The 24,592-nt window shown below is 55.4% G+C and overlaps 1 protein-coding gene across 1 annotated transcript; it reads right to left on the reverse strand.

Annotated features, from left to right (window-relative positions):
- Positions 1 to 14,768: 14,768 nt before the first annotated feature.
- SIX3 (SIX homeobox 3) lies at positions 14,769 to 19,111 on the reverse strand. Its single transcript, XM_024242541.2, has 2 exons — positions 17,920 to 19,111; positions 14,769 to 16,265 (listed from the first exon to the last, which is right to left on the reverse strand). The coding sequence occupies exons 1-2, from the start codon at positions 18,702 to 18,704 to the stop codon at positions 16,073 to 16,075; spliced, it is 978 nt and encodes a 325-aa protein (XP_024098309.2). The 5' UTR covers positions 18,705 to 19,111; the 3' UTR covers positions 14,769 to 16,072.
- Between the last annotated feature and the right edge of the window lie 5,481 nt (positions 19,112 to 24,592).

Genomic DNA, 24,592 nt, shown 5'->3' on the forward strand with positions numbered 1-24,592 from the left:
GGCCAGGAGCAGGGGCTCATCTATCAAGTGGCCAGATAGGAAGAGCCTATGGGCAGGAGACAGACCCCTGGCTTCCCACTCCCTAGCTCCACCCCCATCCCAGCCACCGTCACCCCACTCCACAGCTGCCGCCACCAGGCCTGCTTCCTCTCTAGAGGCAGTTGTTGAGCACGTGTCTATGTGGAGAGAATGGGAAGGTCAATGTGATCCCATCAGTTATTCCTTTTTTTTTTTTTGAGATGGAGTCTCACTCTGTTGCCCAGGCTATAGTGCAGTGGCCCGATCTTGGCTCGCTGCAACCTCCGCCTCCCAGGTTCAAGCAATTCTCCTGCCTCAGCCTCCTAAGTAGCTGGGATTACAGGTGCCAGCCACTACACCTGGCTAATTTTTTGTATTTTTATGGGAGATGGGGTTTCGCCATACTGGCCAGGCTGGTCTCGAATTCCTGACCCCAGGTGATCCACCCGCCTCGGCCTCCCAAAGTGCTGGGATTACAGGTGTGAGCCACTGCGCCCAGCCCGTTTTTTAATTAAATGCTAGTTCCCTCCACAAAGTTTCCACTCAGAAAAACACCAGCTGCTTCCACAGAGAAGTCTTCCTGGCAACTGTCACAACTCCCTTTTCTTTCTACCCAGGGTAGGCCTGGGTTTGCAGTCAGGCAACTGACTATATCAAGTACCGAGAGACGGCATGAGCCACCACATCCATCCCAGTTGTTCCTCTTTACACTGAGATAAATGGACGTGAAGACATGTGTTCAAATGCTTGATGTTTAAATTCAAAAAGAAGCAGGGAGAGATGGAAGGGTTACTCTAAAGTCTGTCAAAATATGAGTACAGGGAATAACTTTCAGTACTAGGGTACAAATTGACCCCAAGTGAGGATGTTCTGTCTCAATTCCAAGTGCTTCATGGTGACATCATCGCCAAGGCCGCCCTCCTTCCTCGGCAGCATGCAGTGTTCCTCCAGGGCACTGCCTGTTATTCTCCTGCCCTTGCCCGAGTGGTACTCCTCCCTTGCAAGTTCCCTGACTGCTTCCCTTTCAGCTGACCCCAGAGAGTTTCCTGTTGCTCCAGGCAACAGACAGTCTGCTCAGATGCTTTCCCGTCCCCTCCTTTTAGGTGATTGCCATGGCTCTGGGTTCTGCATGCCCCATCAGGGTCACCTGTAGATTTCTCTAGGCATATTCTGTGGCAGGCTGGTAATGCCTGTTTTTTTGTTTTGTTTTGTTTTGTTTTGTTTTGTTTTTGAGATGGAGTCTCACTCTGTCGCCCAGGCTGGAGTGCAGTGGCACAATCTTGGCTCACTGCAACCTCCGCCTCCTAGTTTTAAGCGATTCTCCTGCCTCAACTTCCCAAGTAGCTGGGACTGTAGGCACATGCCATCATGCCCGGCTAATCTTTTTGTATTTTTAGGAGAGTCAGGGTTTCACCGTTTTAGCCAGGATGGTCTCCATCTCCTGACCTCGTGATCCGCCCACCTCGGCCTCCCAAAGTGCTGGGATTACAGGCGTGAGCCACCGCACCCGGCACTGCCTGGTTTTTAAGCCTATGGTACTTATTCATTCACTCCCCATCCAATCAACAGAGTCTGGCTTTGTGTTAGGTGCTGTGGGCAACACAAAAGGTGCATTTAACACAGCCCCATCCCCAGTCTAGCAGGAGAAAGAAGCCATGCACCGCAATCACAGTAAAGCCAGGCAGAATGTGGTTTGGGGCTCGCTGCTGGCCAGAATAGCTCCATGAGGGCACCATTTTCTGCACTGTAACTTCCCCCACCACCTGAGGTGCATCCTTTCTCCTACTACTTGAAAAATCCCAGCTCCTTCTGGCCCATCTGCAGGGTCCCTGTTTCCTCTGCTTCTGGACAGGTCATGATGACTCTGGTATCTCTGAGTCACTCTTCCCAGCTTAGCTTACTGTCCCCACCCTGTCTCTAAGCTGTTCTCCAGTGACTCAGGAGCCCAGACGTTCCTGGGGCATGCAGTTCCAAACTCGCATCATTGCAAGTTTTTAGTTTTAAATAAACATAGAAAACAATACAGCCAGCCAGGCACGGTGGCTCATGCCTGTAATCCCAGCACTTTGGGAGGCCAAGGCAGGCAGATCTCTTGAGGTCAGGAGTTCAAGACCAGCCTGGCCAATATGGTGAAACCCTGTTTCTACTATAAATAAAAAAAATAAGCTGGACATGGTGGCATGCACCTGTAGTCCCAGCTATTGAAGAGGCTGAGGCAGGAGAATCGCTTGAACCCGGGAGGCAGAGGTTGCACTGAGCTGAGACGGAGCCACTGCACTCCAGCCTGGGTGATGGAGGGAGACTCCATCTCAAAAACAACAACAAGAACAACAACGATACAGCCGAAGTTCTCAAAAAGAGAAAAGGGGGGGAGTGTTGACACAGAAGGAAGAACTAAACAGCTGCAGATGGAGGTGAGCCCCACTGGGGAGGGAGCAGCCTTCCCTGCAGGGACAAGGGGATATGTCACCATTCTATTTGTCTCTGATGGAGCTTTGGGAAAGGAGCACCACAGGGTTAGCCTGGATTATTCCCCAGAGCTCAGGGCCCCCAGCCACTCCCTTCCAAGGGACCCACATTCTCCCCTCCAACACACACTACCAGGGCTCCAGTCTCTCCACTTTCCTGGAAGGTGGAAGAGAGGAAAGCTTGGACTAGAACTTCTTACCCTATTGCAGGGGGACTTCAGGGGGAGAAGGAGAATTAGCAAGGATCCTATAACCTCTCAGGCCCTCAATTCCCTCAACTATAAAAATGAGGATGAAAATACTGATCTCCCAGGATGCTGCAAGGATGAAAAAAAAAAAAATAAGCTGGTGTAAGAACCTAGGACATGGCTGGATGCCTAGAAAGCATTCAATCATAAATGTTCACTTTCTTCCTCCTTCGCAGCTGTCTCTCTCATGTAAAGTTTTCACATTTTAGGCACTTACCTATGGCTTTATGATAGAGATGGATTTTCCCCAGGACATCCAGGGGATAGAGGGAGCATCTGGCTGCCCCCACCTGACTGACCTGGAAAGGTGGAGTTAGGTGTTCCCTGGGTCTGGAGAAAGGGAGAATTCTGGCATCAAGGGGAGAGTCTGACTCTGGGAGAGAACGGCCATGAAAAAATGCCTGGAGCCAGGATCTTATTTACCTTCTCCAGCTTGTGTAGAAATCTAAGGGCTGGGTGCGGTGGCTCATGTCTGTAACCCCAGCACTTTGGAAGGCCGAGGTGAGAGGACTGCTTGAGCCCAGGTGTTTGAGACCAGCTTGGGCAACATAGTGAAACCCCATCTCTTAAAAAAAATACAAAAATTAGCTGGGTGTGGTGAGTGTGCACCTTTTGTCCCAGCTACTCAGGAGGCTGAGGTGGGACGACTGCTTGAGCCCTGAAGGGTGGGGCTGCAGTGAGCCGTGATAATGCAACTGCACTGCAGCCTGGGTGACAGAGTGAGGCCCTGTCTCAAAAGAAAAAAAGAAATTTAAGACCCTAGCACCTGAGGCCCTCCAGGATGCCAGCAGCTTTGCTAGGCTGGCCCTGTGACCCTGTCCCACAGCCAACTTGACCTACTCTTCCTGCAAACTACCAATCATGGTTTATCTCATTACGTTGTTTAAATTCCACTCTCTGCCGACTTCCTGTCCCACCATGAACCTCTTTACCATAAGACAATCCAGGCTCAATCCTAAAGGACCACAATCCCTTTCCAAAAACCTTGGGAAATTCATAGTTTTAGAGATTTCAGAAAGGTACATATAATGGTCCGTATATTCTGTATTACATAACACCACCCAAGTGGGTCCAGAGCAGTACCTGTAATCCAACACATCAGCATTTCTGCAGTGAAACATCTGATATCTATGCCAAGCAGGATAAATAAAAACTATAAATAGCTTCATACTGTTTAGGTCAGGTTTTGCTGCCAAATAGTTTTGGCAGCAAACATACCAAACAAACAAAAAACCCCAAAGCTTTTAGAATGATTGCATCTGTAGAGAAGAGAGTAAGGGTTAGTATTTATGCTGCCTAAGAGAGAAGCAGGCAAGCAAAACTGTAGCTGAGAAAAGGAAAAGAGCCTGTGATGGCTCCTCTTAAACCCTCCCCACCACCACCACCCCCCTCCTCTTTCCAGACCACCTGGCATTGGAACGCAGCCTCCCTTAGGCACCACGGTGGACTTTATAGAGCAATCGGCCACCTAACTAGCTTTGTACTTAAGGACAGAGACTTAGCCAGAATCTCGGTTTCCTTGTCTATTTAAATGGGAAAAGAAGCAATTCCAAATATTCCTTTCACCGCTGACACTTCATATTCTTATCAATACATTCGCCCAAGCTGGCTGGCTATGCTGTCCAGAGCAAAGCAATGTCTTCACTGTCAGACTGTGGAGCATCCCAGGAAACAGCTGTCCCTCTCAGCACCCAATGCTCTTTTGTACCCAAGTGTCTTTGGACACACACTTCCCAGTCCCTTGACTGTCCTTCCCTCCTCACTGGCCTGGAAAACTCATGCTTATCCATCAAGATCTGTTTCAAAGGCCCTCCTCGGGCTCCCACTTTGTCTATACCTCCATATGGCAGCTTCAATGATAATTTGTGTATTGTGTTCCTCTGCTTGCACTAAACTATAATCGCAGGGCCAGGGTCTAGGCTGCCATTGGCTGTCTCCAAGGTGTGGCAGCGTCAGGCATATGGAAGGCCTTCAGCAGGCGGTTGTGGAGAGGAGGAGAGGGTACTAGCTCGGCATGGCTTCCCACCAGACAGCCTATCACCATGGAAGACAGCCCCACACTCCCGCTGTAGGAGACCTAGAGGCATCTATCTGCAAGACAAGAAGTTAATAGTGCAGAAGAAGGGAAATATTAGCATGAGACCTCTTGCAAGTCCAGGTGGGCAGCTACGGGATCAAGTAGTAAAGCAAGAGAAAGGAGCTAGAAAGGTGACTCCAAATCCCACAGGCCAGGGTGGAGGGTCCTACCCACGCAAAGTGGTGGACTTTGGTATAAGACAGGGCGCAGTCCCTCAAGAGGAGAAGCAAGCTATCCCGGTGGAAGAGGCGTTGCGAAAACTCGAGCAGAAAAGGACAGCGCGGCAGGGCAAGGCCCCTCACACCACCCGCGTGCACTACCAAGGCCCGCGGTGCGGAGGGTTCGCATGCTACGCATCACCGCCGCGAGGTGGCAGCAAAAACCCGCCAATGGCCCCAGAGCGCGCTGCTTTCCGCCTCCAACCTGTAGTGCTTTGCGCCTAGGTGCGCACAGCCAGCGCCGGGGGGCGTCTGGCCGCGGAACAGCGGGGTCCAAGGCTGAGCACTGCGGCCAGGCTTCGGGGTCCTCGGAGGCCGAAGAGGGGACTTCCCTGGGTCTCTGGCTCTTGAGAGCTCCCCAACTGGAGTCTGGCAACTTCTTGAGGGCATCATGGAATCTAGCTACCCGACCTGCAGCCTTCCTCAGCTCTCCCATCCCCGGGGGAACGGGTCCATTCTCCTGCTTCTCCGCTGGCCCGGCGTGCGGGGTTGCGTCCTGGACTCTTCTGCGGGCACAGAGCCCTAGTCCGCCTCCATCCTTCCCCACATACCTCCTTCTGCTCCTACCCACCGCTCCCGCCAGCACGCGAGAACGGGTCTGGAAGCTGAGGCTTCCCTCCCTGTCCTGCTCCTGGGTACCTGCTACACACGCGCCCACACACTCGGAGACAGTTGTGGGCGTGGAGTCACCCAAAGGCCACGCACGCAGACACGCACTGGCACAGATGCGCCCTGGTCGCACCTACACTCCAAGCTCGCGAGGAGCAGATGTGAAAGGCCCAGGGGTGCAATGTGCAATGGAAGAATCTCAGGACTAGGGGCCGAGAAACTTGAGTTTGACTTTGACTCACTCCATTTCTCTGGGTCTCTAAACTCTCGCGTGTCCAATAACAAGATCGCCAAGCTGCCTGGGAGCCGACGCCTCCTCTGCGTGGAAGCGCCGCGGCAGCCCGGAAAAGCCTCCCTGAATGTCCCAATAGGGCAAATGGAACATTCCCGCGCTGGGTTGGCTTGACCCCTGGAGCCCGAGGCAAGGAGGTCGCGCGAAAACGGTGTGCAGGAGGCTGCGCGCACTGAAGTTTCGCAGAGCCTGCGGCGGCGCTCGGACGAAGACTCAGGGGTTCGGAGGCGCGTGGGTCCTGGGTCCCTTGCGACACCTCTGACCATCGGTACCCTTTTCACGGGCCACGCTTCCACTCACCCAGTGCGCTGCTCTCCTCGGGTCACCCCAGTTACTCCTGGAGGACTTGGGGCCTGGGACTCGAACTTTCACCGTCCTCCCGCACCCCAGTGCCAGCTGTTATTGTGCAGTAGAACAAAGGCCGAAATGGGTGGGTATGGGAGGAGACCTGGCCCTACAGGACTCCCATTCTGGTAGGGAATGGGTTTTGGAACAAAGTGCAAGGGTTTGATTGGTTCGTGGCGTCCACCGACAGACCCCTCTAAGAAGCACGTGTGAGCATGTGAATTGTGAACGCACATGAAGCTGGAGGTCAGAGGGCAGCCTATAGGTCTGCAACTGGTCATCAAGTCCTCACCATTACTCTTTGGAAATGCCTTTAACCGGTTCTGGCGCCTTAGCTCAGTCCTGCCTATTGGAATAGTTTCCTAGGGACTTCCTGTCTACAGCCTCACTGCCCCCGACTACAGTCCTTAAGCAAGACACTGGATATTCCCACTTAAGCTTTCATACAGTTTTTTTGTTTGTCTGTTTGTCTGTTTGTTTGTTTGACTGTTTTGAGACGGAGTCTCTCTCTGTCTCCAGGCTGGAGTGCAGTGGAGCAATCTCAGCTCACTGCAACCTCCGCCTCCTGGATTCAAGTGCTTCTTATGCCTCAGCCTCCCGAGTAGCTGGGATTACAGGCATGTGCCACCACACCCAGCTAATTTTTGTATTTTTAGTAGAGACGGGGTTTCACCATGTTGGCCAGGATGGGCTCGATCTCCTGACCACGTGATCCGCCCGCCTCTGCCTCCTAAAGTCCTGGGATTACAGGCATGAGCCACCGCGCCCAGCCACTTTCATATAGTTTTATTTGGGTCCCCAGTACCCATGGGATCAAGGCCACACAACTTGCCTGATCTTGTAATTAATCTCTACTCCCTCTTCCCTCAGAATCAATTACCAACCTCTCAAAAACCCATGGGCCCCACACTACAGTACTCCCGGCGGGCCAGCCACACTGCACTGCTCCCCACTGGACCTGACACCTCCTCCATGCCTTCCTGCCTGCCATTCCTGCCTAGAATCTCCTCTACTCAATCCGATTCATCCTTCTGGGTCAGTGCCATCTGCTCAGAGAACTCAGAGAAGCCCTCTCTATCCCCACCGCCAAAGTTGTAGTAATTAATTGCGAAGTTGCCACTCCGGGAAACACCGTGTGCAACTCCACGGGGTTGGTTTGTTTTTAAGTGGTGACCTCAACTGTCCCTCCCACTAGATCGTGAGAAACTTGAGGACAGGGCTCAATTGTGCTTGTCCCTCTCCCCTCCATTCTTCGAGAACTTAGTTGATATTTCTGCATCATGCTCACAAACACAGGACAAGCCCCCGGGCTCATCTGCAGGTAGACTTGTCACCCGCACAAGGTAAATATTTCTCTTGCAATTCATGAGAATCTGCACAACAGTCTCACTGCACAGTCAACAACGTTCACATGTATCCACACACTTCACATCCTCGATTCCCAGCCCACTGGGAAGTGCTGGTGGTTTAAGTGGAGGCCGGTCCGCTGTGGGAGGGGAGGCCCCTGAAATCCCCGCTCTTTCTCCGGGCTTGGTAGGGCTGCCTGCACGTAGCTGCTTGCTGAGCGCTTGTCTCGGGTCCGGTCCTCCTAGGCAGCGCGTAGGAGGCGCGTTCCTGCAAAGTCCTAGCGCAGGTGGCGGGAGCGATGGCGCGCCCAGAAGGGCAGAGCCTAAGGCCGCCCGCTCCCGGTCCTATCCCACTCCCGTCTCCCGCTTTTGCCTCATCTTGTGCGCCCAGAGAGGCACCTCAGAAAAGTATTTCCCCCGCTATCGGGAGCGCACGGCGAGGAAGACAGAGAGGGTCATCGAGTGTGTTGGAGTAGCCGGGTGAAGGTGGAGGTTGGCTGTGTGACAGTGGCCAAATTATGGCCCTCTCTGAGCTTCCGTTTCACCTCCCGGTATAAGCGTAGCCGCTTCAGCTCAGACACACAGGGGAAAGGCAGCGGTGGCCAGAGCCTGGGTTCCGTGCGCCCGCACGTGTACACGTGTCCGTCGGTCCTCCGTCCTTCCTCCCAGTCGGGCCTGGCCAGGGCGAGGGTGTCCCGGGCGAGGTAGGGGCAGGGATAAGGCGGCTGCGCCTGTCCCGGGCTGCAGAGGGAGAGGCGCACACGCCGGAAATTAGCAGCGCTTCCAGTCGTTAAGGGGCCTTGCTAAGATATTCTGTTGAATGGTCGCAAATTAATTATTATGGTAAATATCGCAAAATCCAACAAACCAAAGCCAGTGCGGGCCTGGAAGGGCTCCAGGCCTCCCCCAGCCACAGTCCGGGCCATCGCCTGAGGCAGCCGAGCCCCGCGGGGACCGGGTTCGGAGAAAGACTGAGCGGCTGGAGGACCAGGGCATCAGGCTGGGAGAGGCCGGGGCTTCGGCCACAGCGCCTCCCAGCGGCCTGAAAGAAGAAAGACGGAGTCTGAGCCCGAGAGGGGGACAAAGGCCCAGCGAGAGAGCGCCGCGAAGGCCGGAGGGCGGAGCGGGGACCAAGGGGCGCGCGCCCCACCGGGCCACGTCCGCAGATCCCGGACCCCTACCCCGGGGGCCGCGTCCCCCACGCCCTGCCGCGCTCCCCCTCACGTCTGGACCCTGCCTCGGTCCCTCGGACCTCCTGTTTCGGTTCCTGGGCCCCGCACACTCTTCCTGCCTTCAGGGATCCGAGAAGTCCCCAGGGAACTCGCCCCTCCTGCCAAGCCTCATCTTTTCAGTAAAAAATAAAAATAAAAAATAAAAGGTAGAGAACAGCCAGTGCTCGGCTGGTCTGTAGCTCCTCCAGCCACACAGCCATTTCCATCCTCAGGCAGAGAGGGGCTGACTGAGCCTGACTGAGCCTGCCGTGAGCAGCCTGGCGGGGCTGGAGTGTAGGCAGAGCCTGGCACATGCATGTGTGTGTGACTTGCCTGTGCTCTCCTTTCTTGCCAGCACATTCTGTAAAGTCCTCGACGTCTTGACGGGTTAGAGTCCTGGAGGTTAAAGCCCTTTTCTTTTCCAAAAAGAGTGTGTGTAGAAACCAGTTAGAGTCGTGGGTTTATTTGTAAAAAGTGGGGAGTCGTTGCTAGGAGGGGAGATATGCTTCTGTCCCTTGCTGCATCCCTGAGCAGAAGTGGGTGGTTGCCTGTGCCCACTGTAGAAGGCAGAGGGGTGTGTGTGTGTGTGTGTGTGTGTGTGTGCATGCAGAGCGGTGACTATGTGTGTCTTATGAACGGAATCATATTGGGGGCATCTCTAAGAGTGTGTAGTGTGAGGGGAGAAGCTGCCGCTGAGTCCAGGGAAGGGAGGCATGGGAAGGTGGGTGCTTTCTTGGGTGGGCCTCTTCTGGGCAGAGGAAGCTGCATGACCTCCCCAGCCCACAAGGGGAATGGCTGCTCTTGGGCCCCAAGCTGCTGTGCACCCCCAGTATTCAGCTCACTTCCCAAGTCCAGCCGGCCACAAGTCAACGTGCTCCCCTAGGCGCTTTCTCGGAGAAGGAATTGCTCTCCTGCTGCAATGGCACCCTCTCCCCAACCAGCCTTGGCCCTCCTGCTTAAGCCTGGGAAGCTGCTCCCCATCTTCCCTCAGACCCTTCCAGCTCCCGCCCCTTCCCTGTTCTCTCTTCTCCTCACTTTTTTTTTTCACCTCCCTCTCCTTTGTCTCCCTTTTCCTTTTGCCTTTATCCTCACTCTATAATTTATCTCCCTCTTCTTCACTCTCCCTTCTTGCTCTGCAGAACAGCATACCATGGGCATTTAGGGGTGGATTGTAACACAGAGGCATCTGTTTGCCTGCTCACTCCCAACAGCAGGCATGCTTCTCTCAAGATGCTTATCTAGTTCCCTACCTATCTTCTTTGGGGCCCTAGGCTAGTGTGTGTGTGTGTGTGTGTGTGTGTGTGTGCAATGAATGGTTGGTCTCTGAGTCCCTAGAGTCAAGCTCTGTGGTTTGGAGGTTGGCATGCCTCTGGGTGGCATGTCTTATGTCTTTGGGTTGGCTCACAAGTATGTGTGTGTGCCCGAAGTTTTCCTCTGTGTGTCCTCTGTGTGTTTGTCGTGGTGACTGTGTAGTGGCTGTGTTCTCTGACTGGATTTATTGTTCATTTTCTCCCTTTCTTGTGTGTAAACTTTTGGTTAGCCCCAGCACACTATGTACTTACGACAGGCTGTGCACTAAATGTCTATTGGTGCTAATGCCATTTTATGCAGATGTGTATTTCTATTGTGTGAATCTGGGTAGCTCTGTAGGAGGGTGTGATTGTGAGCCTGGGCATTTTGTGCGTGCGTCTGTACAGATTTGGAGTGCATGCATCCTGGAGAGTGTGCCTGCAGGAAATGCAGATGAAGGATTCTTGTGTTTGTATCTGAGGACCGGTGTAGAATCCATAAGGGGAAAATCAGAAAGGCAGGCCTTATGTTGTGGAGAGAAGCAGGTCTATGGGTGCTGGGAAACTGCTCTGAGGGCAGGTAGGTGCCTGAGGGAAGGGGCTCGGCTGTGTTTATGATGGCACGGCTGGAGGTGAGGTATGATATAACACAGAGGGCATGTTTATGTAGATGAGATGAATTGCACATACGTGTGTGTGTGTGTGTGTGTGTGTGTGTGTGTGTGTGTGTGTAGCCTCTGTCAGACTGGCTGTGCCTGCCCGCTCCCGCCGAGCCCCGCCCGGCACAGTGGAGCTCAATCAGCCGCTGCATGAATACACTCGAATGGAAAGTTGTGCTCAGCTGACCGGAGAAATCGGAGCCGGGCTAGTACTGCTCCCCTCCTCCATAGCTCCCTCTCGCCTGCCCCCGCCTTCCCTCGGGCCAGACGGCCACCGGGGCCCGCACACTGGGGCCAGGGAGCTTCAGCTCAGCTGGGGCCGGAAAGGGCCGGAGCGGTGGGAAGCCGTGGGGGCCTCAGCGCGCGTACCAGGGGTTCGAGCGTCCCGCGGGCCGGGCATCTCAGCTCCAGCGCTGGAGGACAGAGAGGACAAGGGGAAGGCCCGAGAAAGTCCCTGAGGCACAGCCGGTGCTCCAGGTGACGGCCACACAAAGGCTTAGGCGGGACTGACAGGGCCACAGAAGCAGAGGGAGAAGAGAGGGAGAAGAGACTGCTCCAAGAGGCCGAGTGCATCCAGTGCGCCACAGGCCTGGGAACAGACTTCGAGCTCCGGGGTCCCGGGTGATGCGCTGGGTCGAGAACGTACCAGGCTGTCCCATTCTCCTTGCAGAAGAACCTGGGGGCCACTCCACCATCACAGCCCCCTCGGCAAGCCCAGGCACGGGCCTTCCCACTGCCTCACTGAACCATCTCCCCGCCCAAAGTCTCAGGCACCCCCCAGGCTGGGCCCTCCGTCTTCAACCCCATTCCCAGCCGGGACTGGCCAGACTCATGTGCCTCCAGCCCCACTATTGATCGGCATCTCCACCCCGCGCCGTGGCAGCTTCCGGGTCATTTCATTTTAATCAGTTGTGTGTCTCGCCGGGGATAATCAACTGCACTGGCACTGGGCAGTCGATTCCGCAGGATTCAAGGAGGGCAAGAAGAGAGGCCAGGTGGGGGGCTCAGGCTAGGGGCAGGGACGGAAGAGGGCTGGGTGCGGAGAGAGTGAGCAGGCCAGAAGGGGTAGACGGGCCTCTTCCCTCAGGCAGGCACATCTAGGGGTCAAAGACTTTGACACAGATTTGCCCAGTTTCACACCCCATTCTGCCTGTTCAGGTTTCCAATGCAAATCCTGGATTGTCATTATTTTTCTTTGAGAAAATAGCCAAGTTGGCTATTATGCCCCAAGCCTCTGGAAACTTAAGGTAAGTGACTCAGGTACACAGGAGGCCTAAGCATACAGGGAAGGCTCCGAGCCAGAGCACTCCGCTGGGATGCCAGGCGAAGTGTGCTGCATGCAGGGTAGTGTGTGCGGACTCACTGGAATGCCGGAATCAGAGGAGCCAGCCTACTGGCTGCTGCATGGCCCAGACATAGGGGACAGATGGTTAGCACTTAGGCCTACATATTGGGCCTGACCCAGGCTCACAAGACCCACGACAGAGCACACACCAATGCACACATTCTTCTGGCTAAGGCACAACCTGCAGCATTCCCAGGAGGTGGGGGCTGTGCAGTGACTGAGATGCCTTTCTGCAGGTGGAACTTCAGCCTGGCCTTGCCCTCAAGCTCTGTCTGAGTGGCCCGTAGGGTGTTGACCGCTTTGGCCAGGGCTTTGAGGGGCCCAGAAAGAGACTAGGCCAGCAGCTGGTAAAAGGCAAGATCTGGCCAGAAAGGGGCCTCTATTCTCTCACTCCGATGTTTAAAGGGGCAGAGGCCAAATCAACCATAATATCCCCTGAAAATCAAACAGAATAAAGGATGGACTGGGATAGCCAAAGAGCCCAATCCCCCTCTGCCGTCCAGCCAATGAATACCCATTGAGATCCCTTATATCTTAAAGGGACAGGAAGGCCTGTTAGAGGTGGGCAGCCTGGCAGTCATATCTAGGGAGTGCCTAGAACAAGGGAACCCACACATGTCTACACTAGACCCAAGACCCACAAGACACATGCCCAAGTACCTTATAGGTGTATTGGAGCCCCTCAATATGCACTCCTTGCAGAACTAAGGACAGAGAAACTGCCTAAGCCATACACAAATACCTGTGCTATGCAATATACATGAAAACATACTGGACACACACCAATGCACTGTACACACATTTATACCAAACATCACACACACACATCCTTTTGTATGCAGACCTTGACTGAGGGTTGAAAGCCCAGCATCCAGAATTGCACACATCTACACACCCACAACAAACACACATGTCCTTGCTGCAGGGAACCTATATGTAAGGTCAGAAAATACAAAGCATAGAGTACTGGTATTCGTGCAGACCTGGATGGAAACACAGGAGATGAGAGAGTGATACATGATAGATAGCAGGATAGACAGATAGACAACAGGCTGCTGACACCCAGTAAGGCCCAGGCCCTCCAAAGCTAAAGGCTGCTGTGGAGTCTGATGGACAGTTTTCTGCAATACAGAAGGAGTGGGCACTGGATGCCCCAAATCTGCTTTCTCTGCACTGTGTGTTGAGATAGGAAATCATTTTAACTTTCAGGTTTGTTTCCTGTCCCCTAGACAAAAGGCACCTGCTCCTTGATGTCCTCTATCTAGGCAGGCCCTTCCAGGAGTCACCCTCCAGCAGAGCAACTTCTTGCCTTTCATCCGTCAATTCTGGTCAGTTGGCTGGGCAGCGTCCATCCAGACTCTCCACACTGAGACAGGCACTTCTTTGGGCTTCCAGGCCCAAGCTCTGTGTCAAGTATGTGACTGATTATCTAAAAGCAAAGGTGGGTGACAGAGCTCCTCATCCCAGAACAGAGGCTCAAGTTGGGTAGAATCCAGGCAGTCCTTCTCCCAAATTCCTACCATCTGGGTCAATATTGCCTGAAATGTGGCAGGACAAGGAACATTTTCCCGAGCAGTGAACACACACAGAGATTCTGACACCATGTGCCAGGCCACAGAACTTGGGAGCTCTGGAGGTCGGCTGCATGCTCTGGTTCTAAGTAGGGGCGCACTCAGGAAACTTCTCTGCCTGGCAAATGCATGCCCTGGACTTGCAAGGTCCCACTGGAACACTCAGGGCACCTCTGGGCCAGACAGCCTCTCTGCCAAGCCTGGCCCTCCTAAACCCCCTGGCGCTGCTGGGGATGGGGACAAAAGGAAATCGGAAGTCAAAATTAGTTTGGAAATGGATGCAAAATTCCAGGCACGTTTCCCCCAATCCCCAATCCTGGCCTTGGGGCCAGTGGGAACATGGTTAGTAAGAGGTGGTGATTTTTTGGTTTTCATTTTAAAGTGTAAACCAACTCTGAAATGTCTTAGGGGCTTGAGAGACTCCAGCTGAACCCCAAAGATGGGAAGAAATTTCAGGGGGACAGATCGAGAGCCGTAAGGCAAATTACACTGTCACATAGACACACACTCAGGAGGTGAGGAGGGGAGTCCATCCTGATTCTAGGCCCTAAACTCTGCAAGCGACCTCCTCCCTCACTCCTCCTGCCTTCCCCACTCAGGCCACTGTCCCTCCCACCACCCCACCCCCCAAAAAGAAGACAAAACCTGTCAGCTCTACTTGGGATGGATGCTGGGGTTTGGCGACCTTGTATATTTTTCCTTTTAAAAAACAAAGCAACAACAACTGAAAGACGCCCAGCACTCCCCCAAGGACCCACAGGGTCTTGGCAGGCTACAATTCTGGCTGAATGCATACTGTGGTGAAGTGGGCCTAGCGTCTGACTCTGAAGAAACTGGCGGTAGCCTCCTGCTCCCAACCCTTGAACACTCTTTGCCTTTTTGCTCAGGATCCAGCTTTGGCTCTTTTCTGGAGGGCCTGTTCTGGTCTTCCCAGTGCCCTCGGGGGGGCGGGGGAAATGCTGAGATCCAGCCGTGAAATTCTGCCCCGGCTCAGGTGAGCAGGAGTGGAAGTGAAGGCTGAACACCCCGCGGCTGCAGGCCAGGGGCAGACAAAAACACCAGTCTCTGGGAGTGATAAGAAAATGGAGAATACTGTATTTGCTTTAGAAAGTTTTTACATATAGATAAACACGCAGTTTAAGATAACAGTAAAAGCGCCCTACAGGGAGTGAGAGATACCTCTGAAGCTGCTAAGAAATACTGGAAATAGCTTTTGCATAAGAATACTACAATCTCACTCTCCGCTTTTGCTAGCGACGGGGTCCCTCTTCCTAACCCAGGCCACCATGCCTCTCCTTGACTGCCAAGTCGACACCAGGAGCACCGAGTGAGAGGAGAACCCCAGAAAGAAAAGAGACAGGTGAGCGGGGAGGAAGACAGAGAGAGGGAGAGGAGAGAAAGAGAAAGGGAGAGGAGAAAAAGCAATATCATATACAGGCAATTTCTACACATATATTACAAACTGGGAAAATGACCGATCATTAAGATATACATAATTCATATAAAATTTTGAAATAAAAATAAAAATCTGTTACAGTCATAACTATTCATTTTCCACATTTATAACCAGTACCCACACAGGCAGTGACAGAGTGGAGAGAAAAAGGTGCTTACGAAGAAAATGATTGTCTGCTGAACAAAAAACAGAAGATTGCATTTTTTGACCAATACTTGACTTAAAAACAGAAAGAAGAAGAGAAAGAAAGAGAGCGAGAGAAAAAAAAGAGAGAGAGAGCAACAAAAGGCAAGAAACATTTGCTATTTCCCTCTCCAGGAGTTCTTTTTTTTTCCCCTGTCTTTTTTTTTTTTTTTTTTTTTTTTTTTTAACAAATTCGGAACGGAGACGGCGATTTTTTTTTTCTTTTTGTCTGTTTTGCTTTTGTCCTCTTGTCCTCGTGGTGGCGATTGGTTTTTGTATAGTCGACTCTTTAAATCATTTTTAACTAGAGAGAATATTTTCCCAGATACAAATAAATCGTCATGCAGGTGGGATGCCGGGTCCATGGGAACCGAAAGGAGAAGCCGTGCTTGTCCTAGAAAGTATACAATTGTCACCTCTTTTATGTTTTCTGCCCGCAACATCAGCGTTTGACTGTCTGTTGGCGTCGGGGTCCTTTGGGGTGGCCGTAGTGGTAGATGGTGGTTGGGGGTTGTTGACAGTTTGCGGTTAATTTGCTATTTTCTTGTTTTTTATATATTTTTGGCTGGGGTGGGAGTGTGTGTGGACTTGTATGTGTGTATGGTTGGGTATCCTGATTTCGGTTTGTTCTGGGGATGGAGGAGGAGGAGGAAGAGGAGGAAGAGGAGGAGGGCTAGGAGGAGGAGGGGAAGGAGTTGGGGAGGAGGGGAAGGGGGGGAGGAGGGCGGCCTTGGCTATCATACATCACATTCCGAGTCGCTGGAGGTTACCGAGAGGATGGAGGTGCCGGTGTCCGCGCGCTCCGTCAGGCTGGACACGCTGGTGGTCGGGCTGGCCGCCGTGGACGGCGACTCTGCCGAGCCGTGCGTGGGGCAGCCGGGCTCGGCCAGCGAGCGCATGCCGCTCGGTCCAATGGCCTGGTGCTGGAGCCTGCGGGAGAAAGAGAGCCGCGCCCGCCCTGACACAGAGGCCCGCCAACCGGCTACCCCGCGCCGCCGCTCCCTACTCCGCTTTCGGGAGCGTCCCAAGTCTTCTCAGATAGAGGCTGGCCTCGGAGGAGAGGCAGAACCCGAGCCCGGCCGCTTGGGGAGGCCTGGGTGCAAGCGGCAAAGTACGCCAAGCCCTGGAGAAGCAGAAGTCGGAGAAGAGCCGGGCGCTTCTTCCCTCCGCAGTCCCTGGGGCTCTTCAAACTGAGCCGGCTGCCCCGCGACCGGTCGAGTTCCCCGAGTAACCCCGTCCCTGCTCCCTCAAACACACACCGGGAGCTGCGGGTTCCTCACCGCCCGGCCCGTCTCCGGGTAGAACCGCATACTTTGCTCTCTGGATACCAGCGCAGAGCGCAGGACCGAGGGTAGAGAAAATAGGAAAGCTGGCGGTGGAAAAGTGGGGAAAGAGCAGGGAGACAGAAAAGGGGCAAAGGAGAAGGCAAGAGAGGAGCACAGAGCAGTCTCCAGCTGCCCTTTCCCCCCACCGGGAACCTTCTGCCTGGACCTGGTGTCTGGAATTCTCTCCACAAGGAGGCCTTGGCTTGACCCTGGGCCCTCCCCTCATCAGACGAAAAGTGGGCTCCACGGCAGGGGTGAGAGGGCCATGGGCTCAGGTCCCGGCCGCCTAAACTCGAACACTCCTCCAGAAACTCACACCCAGCCCCCACCCACGGGCAGCTGTCAGCAGCTGGGGGTCCGGCTCCCTGAGGTACACCAGGCCCTGGGCCTTCCTGGCTGGATAGAGAGAGACAGGCTCCACATCAGGGCTTTCACCCAACTTTCTCTCTTCTTTCTCCCTTCTCTCCCCACTCCTTTCGTCTATTCACTTCTTTCCCTCGGGTTCTTTTTCTCCTTCCCCCAGGCCCAGCTCCTGTGATGTTGGTCAAGCCCTATACAATTTTGTGACTTTGTGGCCAACTTGCCGGCAACGAGGCTGCTCGTGTCCGCTTCCCAACTTAGAGGACCAAAGGGATTCTCCTCGGCTGAAACAGGAGGGCGAGTACATGCACACGCGCGTGCACACACACACGCACACGCACACACTAGGCCTCTCCACTCCCAGCCCGGCTCTTCTGCTCCCGGTCAGGCAACGTGCAGCATTGCGGGAAACAGGCCCGCTGCGCAGTGGCCTCCGGCCTTTTCCCCTTGTGCTAGGGACCCAGGTTCACTTTCCTCTCTCTGACGCTAGTGGATTTCTCTCGGGGTTTTGCAATGCACAGAAATAAGAACCAGATGGCAAGGAGTGCTTTCATTCCCTCCCTGTCTCTAGGCTCCAGAGGATCGCCGAGCTGGCGGCAGGGCTAAGGAGGCAGGCACGGGTGCAGCGCAGGGCTAAGGCTCCCAGGGGCTGCGGGCACTCGGGTCGCAAGCACACACTCTCCGCCCTGACGAAAGCCCCTCTTGGTCAAAGCAATCAATACACCCACAGCCAGCCCGCCCCCTCTTCCGCGCGTCCCGGACAAGCGGAAACTTTCTCCGACTGGCCAGGAGTCACGGCTTCCCTGGCTCTCAGCGGCCGCTCCGCTAGCCCCATCTCAACCCCTCTCCCCTTCCCAGGCCTCCGAGGCTGTAGCCAGGCCGCGGGCCCCGCCACTAACCTGTTCTTGGCCGCCGCGGCGCGGTCGCGCTGCCGCCGATTCTTAAACCAGTTGCCTACTTGTGTGGGAGTGAGGCCGGTGGCCTGCGCCAGTTCGCGTTTCTTGCTGGGGTTGGGGTAGGGGTCCTGCAGGTACCACTCCCGCAACAGGCTCCGAGTCCGCTCCTTGAAGCAATGCGTCTTCTGCTCGCCGTCCCAGATGGTGCGTGGCAGCGGGAACTTCTTGCGCACGCGGTACTTGTCCACCGGGCCGAGTGGGCGGCCGCGCAGCTTCTCGGCCTCCTGGTAGTGCGCCTCGAGCCACATGGCCTGCAGCTTGCCGTGAGACTCCTTGGTGAACTTGTGGTTCTCAAGGATGTGGTAGAGGTCGCGGAAGTTGCCCGTGTGGAAGGCGACCACGGCGCGCGCGCGCAGGATCGACTCGTGTTTGTTGATGGCCTCGCACGCCCCGGGGGCCACGGGCAGCGACCAGAGGAAGCGGCCCAGCCGCTCGATGTCGCCCGTCTCCTCCAGCGTCTCACAGACGCTGGCCACCTGCTCCGGCGAGAAGTTGAGGGTGGGCAGCTGGAACATGGACAACTCTTCCGGGGGGGCCCTGGAGCCGCCGCCGCCGCCGCCTGCTCCGCCAGCACCGCCGCCTCCCGCACCGTTCCCGCCGCCGCCGCCGCCTCCCGCACCGTTCCCGCCGCCGCTACTCGCCAGAAGTATGGAGCGGTGGTGAGAATCGGCGAAGTTTGGCGACAAGAAGTGGGAGGAATAGAGGTCTAGGGGGGAGCGGAATACCATGGACTGACCTGAGAGGAGACGAGAAAATTCAGGGAGAGGAAGAGAGAGGGGAGGAAGAGGAGGAGAGGGGCGATGAGGACCAGGAGGAGGGAGAGGAGAGGGGGGAGGAGGAGAAGGAAAGGAGGGGGGAGCAGGAGGAGGAGGAGGAGGGGGAGGAGGAAGGGCGTAAGGGACACCCACACCCCACACACATCCACACACACACACACCCGCGCAGCCACATAGAGAGGGAGGAAGGAGAGCGGCCCGATGCGCGCGCGCAGAGAGAGAACCCGAGACAGAGAGGGAGAGGGAGAGAGGAGAGGGAGAGCCAACCACCGCCGAGTCAAGATTCAGCGATTCCACCGCAATCGCCCTAATGACAACAGCCTCATAATATCTCCCCTAAATCCACAGTGAGTGCAGCATTGAAACATTTTGTTTCGCTTTTCTATTGGTCTATGGCGTGTCGTTGTGGCGTTGCCACGGCAACCACTGCCAATCACTGTCAGCCCTGCCAATCAATACCGAGAACGTAAGGACGGTTTTACCACTTAGCTAGAGGGCGGGGGGAGGGGGAGAGCAGGGAAGGAGGGAGAAGTGGGGGGATAAAGAGAATTTTTTTTTATCTTTGCAACTCTTAATCTCGCTACTTCCCCCTCCTCTCTTCTCTCTTCTCCCTCTCTCTCCTCTTTTCTCTACCGCTGTCTCTGAGCCTTCTTCTTCCCTTTTCCCTAAAGAAGTTGATCCAGAAATTCGAAAAGGCCTGGGCAGAGTTGTTGAATGGGATGTGCAATTAGAGCGGGGATTTTGTTGGGAGGCAAGAGGGTCCCCCAGGCTCCACATAGGCCAGGTCGGCGGGCAAGGAAAGACGGCTGACCAGCTCAGCGGGCGCGGTTTGCACATGGTTTGCACGTCGGGCCGCCTCTTTCTGCCTATGTGAGCACTAATAGTGGCAAGGAAGAAAGGAGAGATGAGATCATGGGGCCCACCAAGCACCGACCTTGGCCCAGCGGGCCGTGGCGCCAGCCAGGGATCCCGCATTCCGAGGGTATCTGGCGCCAGGGAGCCTGAGCCCAATTCCCAGGGTGCTGGAGGCCACTCTTGCCTCCCCCATCGGTGCCCATGGACCACATTCACCTCAACTCCCTCTTCATCAATTAGGCTGTTCTTTACTCCCTCCCCGGTCAAGGAGCCTCGATTTCCCCCACCACCCTGTATTTTAAAATAAGAGTCCAAACAGTACACTTCTTTCCATCTTAAGAAGCAACCCAACTCTTTGTTTCTTCCCAGAATTCGGCTGCCTCTCTGAGGAGTGGCGGAGGAGCTGCGGGAGCTGAGAAGCCCAAGAGCTCTCTGGACCCAGAAAAGTCCCACAGATGCCCACTCCTCACCACACAACAGAAGGAGCTCTGGTCCTGCCTGCCAGCCCCAGAGGGCACTCAAACTTTGGAGGCCAGCCACCCGGATGAAGTGAATAAGGCCTGAAAATTGCTTGTTTGCTCGTATTGTAAAATAATAATAATTACCATTATCATTTTAAAACTGTCTAATTTCTCTAGGGAAAGTAACATCGAAAGCCTAAAACAGACGCCAAAAGGCCCATAGAACACAGAGGGCCCTCTCTGCCTCTGGCCACCACAGCCCCTAGGCCAGGCATGGGTATTTATTCTTAGGTATGTTGCTTTTAAGAAGATGTAATCAGCATCTTGAGCCGGGCCTCCCTTTGTGAGGCTTCTGTAACTATGGAAGTGTGATTTACGCAGATTTGTCGGGGTCAGAGACGTCTTTCCCTGAGCACTGTGTATATTTAGACAGGACTCGGTTTGGTGTTAAAAAGTGTATATGTTGAATGGATTCACACACAGTAGCCAACAATGACCACATTGTCGGCCCGTGTACAACGCGTATTGAAACGCAGCGCCCAGACTTCAACTAATCTGCCCTCAATAAAGCTGAAATAATTATCCTAAGCTGCCTTTCCAGAAGAAAAATCATTGAGGAATTCAAAACTTTTTTTTTTTTTTTAAGATCTTTTCTGCATTCCGATGCAGATCTGGGGGCAAGGCGCCGGGTCCACACCACTTTGGTGATCTCAATGAGGGAAGAGAGAAAGAGAGGTTGAGAGAGAATTTAAATGGGAAACCTAACGTGACTGGGGCTGTGAGTGTCCCAGCCCCTAAACCCTGAGCTGAAGCCCTGCTTAGGCCTTGACTCCCGCAGTGCCAGGCCTCTGAGGGCCGGGGAGAAGAGCAAGCCGACAAGTGCAAGCCTCCTTGGAGGATTCCGGGCGGCAGGGAGGCCCTGGGTCCGGCGAGGTGCCAATACTGGCTCACTTAGCCAGAGGCAGTCGTGGGGTAGCAGGTCGTAAACACGACGACTGGGGCAGAAAAATATTCCTCCAAAGGGAAGACCTGCCAAGCCCCATTTCAGTGCTCTCTCCACTCCATATATATTCCCTCTCCTCCCGGCCATGAGTCCTTCTCCACGCAGCTGAGAAGCTCTGGGCGGTCGTTCACTGAGGGCCCAGAAAGAGCCCAAAGGTTGGGACACAAAAACAGACACTTCATGTTTTCTTCCCGATCCCTTTCTCTCATAGGGGAAGGATTATAGGCTGAAGGGTGGGAGGTGGAAGGGGCAGGAGGAGGAAGCGGGGGAGGAAGGAATGAAAAAGGGGAGGGGAGTGGGTATTGTGCCGCGTGTGGGGGGAGAATTCCTACGGGTGGGTTTCCGAATATTGTGTTCAACTTTTTGAAAGCAGCTCGTGACCCCGAAACTGCATCCCCCGGAGCCGGGGACCCAGGCGCCGGGCGGGCGGGTGAACCCGGTCAGTCCCCTCCCCGTCCCCGAAACCCCCGCCTCCGGGTGGGGGGGAACTGGCCTCTCCCTGCCACTGCCGGGCCAGCCCCGGAGGGAGGCTGGGCAGGTGCTGCGGGCTCTGCCGAAACCGCTGAAATAAAAAACCATCGCCACTCAGGGAGAACTGAGGCAAGTGGGGCTGAGACTCTGGCGACACCCCCGCCCCCCAGCCTCTGCCCCAGCGCCTGCCGCCCTGCCGCACCCCGCCTGCTTGGGTGGCGACCGCGGCTCCGGAGCGCGAGGCAGGGCAGAGGGCTGCAGCGAGCCTTGTAGCTTTGTGCGCCGGGACCCGGTAGGGCGGCTGGCAGCCCCGGGCTGTCCGCGCCTCCGAGCAGAGCCGAGCTCGGCGCCGCCCACCGAGCCCACCTCGCGGTCCAGCCGCCGCCAGCGCCTCTCAGCTCTGGCCTGAAGCACTACTCCCGCCGCCTGGAGCGGGTAAGTTGAGAGTCCGGAGAGCAGGGCAGGGAGGCGGGGCGGCTGGTCCCAGAGCGGAGGGCCGGACTGGCTCCCCGCCGGGCTGGGGGCGCAGGCTCCATAGGGTCTCAGTCTAGGCGTTCTGAGTGTGTGTTTGGGTGGGAAGCAGGGCTGTGGAGCGCCAGAGCTTCCCCTCCCAAATTCCCAGTCGCTGGGCACTGGGGAGTGGAGCAGAAGCAGAGGGACCTTGGGTTCCAGGGCCCAGCCTCCTTCTACGCTGGTCTGGGAACCAAGGAAGCCCTAGGGCAATGCGAGGACTGGGAAGGGACCCTGGGGGACCGCTAGAGGAGGTGGCGCGCGGAGGGCGCCTGCACCCTGGGGTCGCTCAGAGCGGAGAGTCTCGGGTGGATAGGTCAGCTTGCAGTTCCTCTAGGTCTCTTCTCTGCTCTCTGGCCGCACTGATTGCGGGATCTAGGACTTGGCGCCTGTACAGGCCGGGTCACCTGTGCAGAACAAATTTGCTGCCATCATCCCCGCTTCAATCCTGGCCCCGGGGATCGAAAATATCGCCTTCAGGTGGGGCAGGGAGAAAAGATGTCTTTGGGGTTTAAAGAGTGTTCTCCTTGTACCCGACCAACTGGCATTTATTTACAAATGTCACCCGCAACCCCAGCACTAGGAAAGTCTCAACCACATCTGGAGAACGCCCGAGAGACCTCCCACTCTCTCCTTGTTTTGGGTTACAGGGAAAGCCAACGGGTCTGCAGGCCTCCGGGAGACGAGGATCCGGAGGGTTGGGGCAGCTGCACCCACTTGGCCTTGCTCGGCTCTCAACAGCCGACCAGGAGGCCGGGGGAAGGTTTGCCCTGTGGGGGCAACGCCCCTTCCGGCTCCCAGGATGTCAGGAGGCGGAGGCTGGCCGGGTGGCCCGTAGTCTGGGCCTCCCCGCAAGCTGCAAACTGAGGCGCTTGGCGCGGGCGGCCAGGGAGGGCGCAGGGGAGCGCAGCACGCAGGCGGGGAGGCCGCGAAGCCCTTCAAGGACCCCGATTACTTTCCTTTGAAAAACAACAACAACAACTGCTCCCTCCCCGCACCCCCGCCCCCCGCCTTAGCCTCGGGGGACTGGCGCTCCAAGCAATTGTCGCCCCGGACAGTAAACACAGCTCAGTTGCCTCAACTTTCTCCATGCATAAAAGTTCCTGGCGTGCGGGGAAATTTGAATATTTGATCAGCCCCTTTGAGTGACCCTCATTAGTCCGGCGCCCTGCTAAGGCCGGGCATTGCAAGAAAGCTGCTGGGCTCGGCATTTGTACGCCTTGTTAGCGCAGCTTAATGAAGCCGCCCCGACGGCTCAAAGGCGGCCTCAGGGGCCGGCGGCGCGCACCTCTCGGCACCCTGCTCTGCCTAATGAGCCCCGCCGCCCTCTAAAGGACCCTCCACCCCCCACATTCTGAAACAGGGGAAGTTTGGCTCTGTCTTGAACCACGACACCTCCCACTGCCAGGCCCCGGAGGGTGGGCACAAACCCAGCCTAGCTGCCTGCAGTTACCCATTCCCAAGAGAGAGGGGCTGGAGACTTGGGAGGTGTGAGCCTTACTGGTTGGGGGCAGTTCAGGGAGGGGGGCGGGTGGCGGGAGAGGCTTTTGCTGTCTCAGGAAACAGCCTAGGGAGTGCACTGCCAACCTCTCCCAAGAGGACCAATTGCAAATCAATTAGTCACTCCAGTTCCTTAAAGATGCATCTGGACTAATGTTGGGGTGGCTGAGGGTCAGCCTTCCATCCTCCTATCACCTCAAGTTCCCTTAGCTTCCACTGCCCAGAGGCCACACAGTTCTTCCCAAGGTTCCCCTTCTGAACAGCCAGACCTGGTGTGCTAGGACTTGGGTTTGAGAAAGGGTGGGCAGCTCCCCTCCCTAACCCATCATTGCCTCCACCATTCACAGAGCCCAGTCACATGTTATGACAAGTGGCAGTAGGGAAGGCAGGGTACCACAGCCTGTCCTGCACTCCCCCTCAACAGAGGTATCCCTTCTTTGGCTTCTAGTCCCAGGGAGGCCTGGCAAAAAAAAGTGCTATAGGCAAGACCACCCTGCAAGACTGGCCTGGCAGCCTGGCAGAGAGGCAGAGAGCCAGAGCTCTGGAAGGAAGGGAAACCAAAGCAGTCATCTACTTCACCTTTTCTTAGTGGGGCAGCTGACATGGCTGGCCAGTAAATATAAGACACCCTCTTAGAAATTGTGCTTCAGTCCTCAGGAAGAGTAGCCTTCCTTCCCTTTCTGTCTCCCCTCTCTTCTGATGCCCTTTTCCCTGGACAGTTGGAGCTCAAGGTCCTTCACTCCCTCCTTGCATCCACAGCTCTTGGGCCCTTAAGAGTTACTTTTGGGGGGAATTAATGCTCTGGGCTTGGGAAGCAGGCTGCTCCAGATCCACACTCAGGACTCTGGACCCCACCCCCCAACACACAAACACAAACATGCCCAGGATCCCTCAGACACACAGTGGGCCTGGTCAGGTTGGTAACCTCAGGACCCCGTGCCTGCGTGAGCGTCTCTGGGAGGTCGTGGGAAGGAACCAAAAGGCCAGGTAGGCCCTGGGACACAGAGAGCTCTCCAAGTCCATCTGGTTTGCTTCTCTTC

The sequence above is a fragment of the Pongo abelii genome, chromosome 12 (genome assembly GCF_028885655.2).
Source record: "Pongo abelii isolate AG06213 chromosome 12, NHGRI_mPonAbe1-v2.0_pri, whole genome shotgun sequence".
Classification (NCBI taxonomy): Eukaryota; Metazoa; Chordata; class Mammalia; order Primates; family Hominidae; genus Pongo; species Pongo abelii.